Below are 9,054 nucleotides of genomic sequence, written 5' to 3' on the forward strand. Positions count from 1 at the left end.
CCCTGATATCCTATATGGTCCCCCAAGCACCTCTAGGAGCCACTCCTGAGTTCAGAGCCAGGAGTAATCCTTGAGCATTGCTTGGTGTGGCCCAGTAACACAAATTTTAAAAAAATGTACCTAAAGGTAGGGCTAGTGGAATCCAACAATTCCATTTTTGAGTATTTCGATGAAGAGTGAGGAAATATTAACACTGATAGTTACATCCATCCCAGTGTTCATTGCAGAATTGTTTACAATAGCTAGAATACAGATATATGGTTAAAGACGATGTGGTAGACAAGAGAGTGCTATTCAGCTGGAAAAAAAAACCCACAACAAACAAACACAAATGTAACAGGGGCAGGAGAGATGGCTAGCACAGTGGGGAGGATGTGCCTTGCATGGGCCGACCCAGGTTTGATCCACGGCACCACGTATGATTCCCTGAGCCCACCAGGAGTGACCCCTGAGTGCAGAGTCAGGAGTAAGCTCTGAGAACTACTGAATGTGTCCCCCAAACAAACAAATAAACAAAAAACCCTTTTTGGTTGCCAAGTGCTAAGTTTGCTGACACGGGAGTTCCTCTCCATGGTGTTTTGGGGCCATATGATGCTTGGACTCAACTCAGAGTCTCATGCATATTAAGCATGACCTCTACTACTTGAGCCTCTGAAACATTATTTAATTCTAATTTTATTTTTAATAAAGTTGTTCAAGATGATTTGTTACATTCAATATTCCAACACTAGTCCCACCACCATCACACCTTCCTACCACCATTTGAAATATTATTTTAAAATGTTGGATTGCACACGGGCGACCCAGGTTTGATTCCTCCATCCCTCTCGGATAGTCTGGAAAGCTACCGAGAGTATCCCGCCCACGTGGCAGAGCCTGGCAAGCTCCCTGTGGCGTATTCGATATGCCAAAAACAGTAACAACAAGTCTCACAATGGAGACGTTACTGGTGCCCGCTCAAGCAAATGAATGAACAACGGGAGGAGAGTGCTGCCACAGTACTACAGTTGTTGGATCCAAGTTACTAATATTTTTTATTGTTTTTGAAAATACGCCTAATATTTTGTTTTGTTTTGGGGCAATAGCTGGCAGTGCTCAGGGATCGCTCCTGGCGGGCTCAGGGGATCCCATGTGGTGCTTGGGATCAAACCCAGGTTCAACTATACGCAAGTGCCCTCCCCACTCGACTGTCTCTCAGCCCCTCAATCACAGTAGCATGAGAAACATCCTTGAAGGGTGTCAGGAAATCAAACCAAAACTGTGCCCCAACCCTGGAAACCCCAGATCCTCCCCCAATTTAAGAAGAAAGGGAAAATCCTCTTAGGTGGAAAAGAAAATGTATTGGAGTGCCTCATAATTTCTGGCAATTTTACTTTTATGTGAGGGGGTGGGCTGCATTTGGCAGTGCTCAGGGGTTAGTCCTGACTCTGCTCAGGAGTGTCCCCTGGTGGTGCTTTACAGGACTATTATGTGGGACCAGGGATTCACACCAGGCTGGGCAGCATGCAAGACAAGCTTTCAGCCCTGTACTCTCTTGCTGGCCACCTAGTGACTTTTTTAAATATTACACTCACAAAGAGAAAATAAACATGACCAAGATTAAAAAAAAAAAGACCCATAGACAATCAAGCTATTAATATTAGCATATAAAAATGTAAAATATTTGGGGCTGGAGCAATAGCACAGCGGGTAGGGCGTTTTCCTTGCACGCAGCCGACCCGGGTTCGATTCCCAGCATCCCATATGGTCCCCCGAGCACCGCCAGGAGTGATTCCTGAGTGCAGAGCCAGGAGTAATCCAGTTAGAAAAATAGTGAAAGTGATGAAACATGGAACCCAAAGATAAACGTACTGGGAATTTAGTTAGAGAACTTGACTCTATTAAGAAGTCAAATGGTGGGTGTGGGGGCAGCTGTAAAGGTAGTATCGTGGGTAAATCACTTGCTTTCCACGTGGCCAACCTGTGTTCAATCCCCAGCATCCCATATGGTCAAACAAACATTTCCAGGAGTAAATCCTGAGTGCAGAGCTAGGAGTAACCTCTGAACATTGCCGGTTGTGCCCCCGCCAAATGGTGGTGGTGGCGGGCAGACAGATACTCTACTGGGTAGGATGATGTCCAACTCAGGTTCAATCCCCAGCACCACATATGGTCCCCGAAGGCCCCCAGGAGTGAGCCCCTGAGCACAGTTGGGTGTGCCCACCTCCACTCCCACCAAAAAGACCCAGCAAGAAATAAAATGGTGTGGTGTTATTATAAAGATAGACACAAACACCCAAGAATGGCCGAGATTAGTACCAGGAATTTTACTCCATGACTTGGTGGCCAACCACACATGCTAGGGGAAAAGGGAGCTCAGATAGAGAAGGGAGCACCAAATAAAGGGTGTTGGGAGGATCCTCCCAGGGTGGGAGAAGCATGCTGAAAGTAGACTATAAACCAAACATGATTGACACTCAATGTTTCTTTTGCAAACCACAACACCCAAAAGGAGAGAGAGAACAGAGGGGAATGCCCTGCCACAGAGTCAGGGTGGGATGGGGGGGATGGGGGTGGGAGGGATACTGGGATCCGTGGTGGTGGGAAGTGGGCACTGGTGGAGGGATGGGTATTTGATCACAATTGAAACCCAAGCACAAAAATGTGTAAGTCTGCAACTGTACCTCATGATGTCTCACTATTAAAATTTTTTAATTAAAAAAAAAAGACACAGAGGGTGTGGAGAGAGAAAGTGAAATGGATAAGTTGTTTGTCTTGCAGGCAGACGACCCATGTTTGAGCCCTAGCACCAAAGAAGTCCCCTGAGTATTGCCAGGGGAGTTATCCCTGTACACTGCCAGAAGTTAGTCCCAAGGAGTCAGGTTTGGTTCCAAAACAAAACACAGACGTACAGACCAATGCAATAAAACAGAGCGCCCAGAAATAAATCATCACCCCCAAAGCAATGATGTGCCAAGGTGTCGAGACCATTCAATGAGGAAAAGACAATCTTTTCCACAAACGGTGCAGGGGAAATTGGATCCCCACACGGCAGGGAATTAATTTATATCACTTACAAAAATACCTCAAAATGGATCAAAGATCTAAACATAAGAGTGAAAACTATAAACTCTTGGAAGGAAACAGGGGAAAGCTTCATGACATTGCATTTGCTAATGATTTCTTGGCAGTGACATCAAAAACATTGACAACAAAAGGGAACATTAATCAAACGGTTACACTGAAATTTAAGAACGCCTGTGCATCAAAGGACACGGTCCAAGGAGGAGTCCCTGCATTATTGGAACTTGCAGTTTAGTGAGGTGGACAGTGTTCAGACAAGCGCCATGCACGCCGTGAGGGGATGTGGGAGGACAGGCTTCTGCGGCTGCCAGACTCCTCAGGGCGAAACCGCAGGTTAGTGCAGCTACAGACTTGCTGGACATGTTTCATCTTTCTGTTATATCCCCTGGGTCCAGAAATGGGCCTTTCCACAGGACAGGAAATGATCCTTAACTCTTTTGGAGCTAAGGTTTGAATTCCACTTTTCCTCAAAAGTGGAGGAGAATCTCGGCACCGTGATGGTGTTTGATGGTGGCTATTCATTTCAATTTGGTCCAGTTTTCTTTCTTTTCTAAGAATTGCGGGATAACCTCCGTCACCAAGGATATCGATGTGTTTTGAAATCAGTTTGTAAATGGCTAACTGAATTCTTGGATTTTGGTATGAGCTAGATACTAATTCATCTCAAAGTAGCAGCCCACCAGAGAAAACTGGGTATCATTTATAAAGAATTCCCCAGAGCAGTCTTACAGTGGGGAGGACACTTGCCTGGCACACAGCTCACTCAGGTTCAGTCTTGGCACCACATATGATCTCCTGCACATCTCAAGAGTGACCCCTGAGTGCAGAGCCAGGAGTAAGTCCGAGCACCACTGGGGGTTGGCCCCCACATAAAAGATTTTCCAGAAAAAGAGATAGTATAAGGGGCAAGTCACTTGCCTTGTGCACAATCACTTCAGTTGACCCGAGCTCAATCTGGGCACCGCATATGATCCCCTGAGCCTGCCAGGAGTGAGCCCTAAGCGCAGAGCCAGAAGCACTGCTGGGTGTGGCCCCAAATCCCTAACCCCTCAACAAAAGACTTTCCAGGTGAGGCCAGACTGGTTTTCTTTTTTTGGCTTGTTGGGTCACACCCAGTGATGCTCTGGAGTTATTCCTGACTCTGCACTCAGGGATTACTCCTGGCAGTGCTCAGGGGACCATGTGGGATGCCAGAATCAAACCCGGGTCGGCTGCATGCAAGGCAAATGCCCTCCCCGCTCTGGTATCGCTCTGGCCCCACGCTTTATTTTTTATTGCTCTCTTTTCTGTTGCGGCTCTTGTTAGTTAGGGTAAGATTTAGGGCCATAGTGACCGAAGTTCTTGCACACTTTTTAGTCGTGCTGCTCTCAGGACCGCACACGTGAATAGCGGCACGAGCACACCCATGGTCTCAGGGCACATTTCTGCTGGAGTCGGGGACCCCGAAGCAGAGCTGCTGGGATCCCACTTGGGCATGTGGGTGACAGGGATCTGTCTCTTAGCCTCACTGACCTCCACGTTGCAACGCAGAGGCTGGACAGCTGACCTATCAACTGATTTTTATTTCATATTTCCCTGACCTATCAACTGATTTTATTTCATATTTTATTTTTTGCTTTCTGGGCTCACTCCTGGCAGGACCGTATGTCGTGCCAGAGATCAACCCGGGACGACCATGTGCCAAGTAGGCACCGTACCACCTCTCTGGACCCAAGAACTTCTGGAGAGACAGTACAGATGTGGGACCTTTTCCCACCATTCGGTTGTCCCGGGCTCGATCCCTGGCATCTCAGAGAGTCCCCAGAGCACCGCCAGGACTGGGTCTTGGGTGCAGAGTCAGGTGTAATCCCTGGGCATTATGGGTGTGCACCCCTAAAAAAAAACCCAACCACCAACAGTAACAAAAAGACTTTCTGGACCAAAGTCGGTGTCTTGGAGTAATTCTTGCCCCACATCCACCTCCCACATCCACATAAATCTCTGCGTCAGGGGCCAGAGCAATAGCACAGAGGGTAAGGCGTTTGCCTTGCATGCGGCCGACCCAGGTTCGATTCCCAGCATCCCATATGGTCCCCTGAGCACCGCCAGGGGTAATTCCTGAGCGAAGAGCCAGGAGTGACCCCTGTGCATCACCAGGTGTGACCCAAAAATTTTAAAAAAATTAAAAAAAAAGAAAGTTGAATGTTGGGCTGGAGAGATAGCACAGCAGGTAGGGTGTTTGCCTTGCACGCGGCCGACCCGGGTTCGATTCCCAGCATCCCATAGGGTCCTCCAAGCACCACCAGGAGTAATTCCTGAATGCAAAGCCAGGAGTAACCCCTGAGCATTGTGACCCAAAAAAGAAAAAAATATTAAATAAATTGGCTTCTTGGGGGCTGGAGAGATAGCACAGTGGGTAGGGTGTTTGCCTTGCACGCGGCGGACCCGGGTTCGATTCCCAGCATCCCATAGGGTCCCCTGAGCACCGCCAGGGGTAAATCCCGAGCACAGAGCCAGGAGTAACCCCTGTGCATCGCCAGGTGTGACCCAAACATTTAAAAAAATTAAAAAAAAAGAAAGTTGAATGTTGGGCTGGAGAGATAGCACAGCGGGTAGGGCGTTTGCCTTGCACGCGGCCGACCCGGGTTCGATTCCCAGCATCCCATATGGTCCCCTGAGCACCGCCAGGAGTAATTCCTGAGCACAGAGCCAGGAGTAACCTCTGTGCATCGCCGGGTGTGACCCAAAAAGCAAATAAACAAATAAATAAATGAATAAAGTTCTTTAGAAAAAAAAAAAAAGAGTATAGTGTTTTAAAAAAAAAAAAATCGGCTTCTTAAAAAAAAAAAAAAATCTCTGCGTCAGAACGTCAGAACGCAGCCACAGTGGGCACCCGCCGCGACGCTGACGCTGACCCGCGGCGGCTGGGCCTCTGGGCGCCGGGAATGACGCGCTTCCGGCGACCTCCTCAGCATGGCCGCGCGGCGGCGCCCACAGGAAGCGGGAAGTGTGGCGCGGAGGGCCACTTCCGCTTCCGGCGGCGCAGGCGCTTTCACTTCCACTCGCGCGGTGACTAAGATGGACCCGCTGGTGGGGCCGCGCTGCGGGCTGTGGGCCGGGGGTCCAGCCCCGGGCCAGTTCTACCGCGTCCCCTCGGCGGCCGCGTCCGTGCTGGACCCGGCGTCTGCCCCGATCACGCGCACGCAGTGAGTCGGCGCGCGGGGCGGCGGGCGGGCCTCGGGGCGGGCGGGGGCCGGGGCGGGCGGGCGGGGGCCGGCCCCGCTGACCGGCCTCCCTCCCTCCCTCTCGGCCAGGAACCCCATGGTGACCGGCACCTCGGTCCTGGGCGTCCAGTTCGACGGCGGCGTGGTGCTGGCGGCCGACATGCTGGGCTCCTACGGCTCGCTGGCGCGCTTCCGCAACGTCTCCCGCATCATGCGCGTCAACGGCAGCACCGCGCTGGGCGCGTCCGGGGACTACGCCGACTTCCAGTACCTGCAGCAGGTCCTGGGCCAGATGGTGTAAGTCCGGGCGGGGGACGGGGGCGGGGGACGGGGGCGGGGGCGGGGGTCGCGGCCGCCACGCCCCCCTGCAGGCCCCCTGCAGGCCCGCCCCCCCATGCAGAGCCTGCAGTGCCCTCTCGCTCTCTCCTCCCTGGGAGGATGCTCCCCCATGCAGAGCCTGCAGTGGCCTCTCGCTCTCTCGTCCCCGGGAGGATGCTCCCCCATGCAGAGCCTGCAGTGCCCTCTCGCTCTCTCCTCCCTGGGAGGATGCTCCCCCATGCAGAGCCTGCAGTGGCCTCTCTCTCTCTCCTCCCCGGGAGGATGCACCCCCATGCAGAGCCTGCAGTGCCCTCTCGCTCTCTCCTCCCTGGGAGGATGCTCCCCCATGCAGAGCCTGCAGTGGCCTCTCGCTCTCTCTCCTCCTGGGGAGGATGCTCCCCCATGCAGAGCTTGCAGTGCCCTCTCTCTCTCTCCTCCCCGGGAGGATGCTCCCCCATGCAGAGCCTGCAGTGCCCTCTCTCTCTCTCTCTCTCGTCCCCGGGAGGATGCTCCCCCATGCAGAGCGTGCAGTGCCCTCTCTCTCTCTCTCTCCTCCCGGGGAGGATGCTCCCCCATGCAGAGCCTGCAGTGCCCTCTCTCTCTCTCTCTCTCTCCTCCCCGGGAGGATGCTCCCCCATGCAGAGCTTGCAGTGGCCTCCCTCTCTCTCCTCCCCCGGAGGATGCTCCCCCATGCAGAGCTTGCAGTGCCCTCTCTCTCCTACCGGGGAGGATGCTCCCCCATGCAGAGCCTGCAGTGGCCTCTCTCTCTCTCTCTCTCTCTCCTCCCCGGGAGGATGCTCCCCCATGCAGAGCTTGCAGTGGCCTCCCTCTCTCTCGTCCCCGGGAGGATGCTCCCCCATGCAGAGCCTGCAGTGCCCTCCCGCTCTCTCCTCCCTCCCCCATGCAGAGCCTGCAGTGCCCTCTCTCTCTCTCCTCCCGGGGAGGATGCTTTCTGAGCCCTCGCCGACTCCTTTCCAGAATCGACGAGGAGCTGCTGGGAGACGGACACAGCTACAGCCCTAGAGCCATTCATTCCTGGCTGACCCGGGCCATGTACAGCCGCCGCTCCAAGATGAACCCCCTGTGGAACACCATGGTCATCGGGGGCTATGCCGATGGAGAGAGGTTGGTTTTTGCACCCCAGCAAATGCCCTTCCTGCGCCGCCCAACCTGCTGCCTGTGAAGGGGGTCCGCCCAGCCCCGGCCCTCACTCCCGTAGGCTCATCTAAGACACCCGAGGTGGTCACTGTCGTGCCTGTTAGCTTCCTAGGTTACGTGGACATGCTCGGTGTAGCCTATGAAGCTCCTTCGTTGGCTACTGGTTACGGAGCTTACTTGGCTCAGGTGAGTGGCCAACACGGGTGGGGGTGCGGGCTCCCACGGGGTTGTCCGGTTGTCTTGTTCATCCCTTGATCCCTGCTGTAAGTGTTGGTTCCCCGAGGGGGTGTGTCCCCCATCAGCAGACACTCGCAAAAGGAACCCCCCCTTCCCACGCGGGTCTTAGCCCAACTAAGCAGTTTATTCTGATGTAGATTCTAGAAGTCACTCATTTATGCTGCCACTTTTTTTTTAAGACAGACTTGGGGACCAGGAGCTAGTGGGATCTAGACCCTACCCTCTCTCTCCCTCTTCTGACCTCCTTAGCCGCTGCTGAGAGAAGTTCTGGAGAAGCAGCCAGTGCTGAGCCAGTCTGAGGCCCGGGAGCTGGTGGAACGCTGCATGCGGGTGCTGTACTACCGAGACGCCCGCGCGTACAACCGGGTGAGGAGGGGCCCGAGTCGGAGAGCTCTTGGTCTCCGCGTTGAGAAACAGATCGAAACTTTGGAGACCAGCAGACCTCCCGGACCCGTGATTACCCAAGGACCTCATTCCTGGTCACATTTTCACTGTGAATTCTGTTTTCTTTCAGTTCCAAATTGCCACGGTAACGGAAAAGGGTGTTGAAATAGAGGGACCACTCTCTGCCAAGACCAACTGGGATATTGCCCACATGATCAGGCGAGTGGAATAATTGTAGCACCATAGAACTTAAGAGGTCCCTCCCCCCCGCCCCGCGCCCCCCATGACTTAGTTGGGTTTATGTGGGGGTCTGGTTCTGGAGGGGAGGGATGCGCACCTTACAGGGCTTACTTCTGGCTCTGTGATCAAAGGTCATTCTTGGTAGCTCTCCCGTACCGCAGTGCTAGGATTTGAACTGGAATTGGCCACGGCAAGCACTTATCCCCCTGTACTGCCCCCTGGGAAGGGGTCTCAGCCAGGATGGTTTTGGTAGTTTTGGTTCGGAGCAGAGTGTTTCTAGGATTGACTTCTCACCATATTACTTAACAGTTGATGCCCTTCCTTCCTTTTCAGTGGCTTTGAATGAGATGCAGATGCCTTGTCCAGAAACGGAGTTACAGGCCCTTCTTCTGACTTTGAGCCTAACTAGTTCAAAAGGAATTCTTTTGTAGAATAAATACATTGAAACATT

General features: G+C 52.9%; 1 protein-coding gene across 1 annotated transcript; it reads left to right on the plus strand.

Annotated features, from left to right (window-relative positions):
* The first annotated feature begins 6,109 nt into the window (after nt 1-6,109).
* Nucleotides 6,110-9,054, plus strand: PSMB4 (proteasome 20S subunit beta 4). Its single transcript, XM_056118639.1, has 7 exons — nt 6,110-6,248; nt 6,357-6,563; nt 7,563-7,709; nt 7,847-7,928; nt 8,229-8,345; nt 8,494-8,582; nt 8,937-9,054. Exons 1-7 carry the CDS (start codon nt 6,121-6,123, stop codon nt 8,947-8,949), a joined length of 783 nt encoding a protein of 260 aa, XP_055974614.1. The 5' UTR covers nt 6,110-6,120; the 3' UTR covers nt 8,950-9,054.

The sequence above is a fragment of the Sorex fumeus genome, unplaced genomic scaffold, assembly GCF_029834395.1.
Source record: "Sorex fumeus unplaced genomic scaffold, SorFum_2.1 ptg000001l, whole genome shotgun sequence".
NCBI classification, from domain to species: domain Eukaryota; kingdom Metazoa; phylum Chordata; class Mammalia; order Eulipotyphla; family Soricidae; genus Sorex; species Sorex fumeus.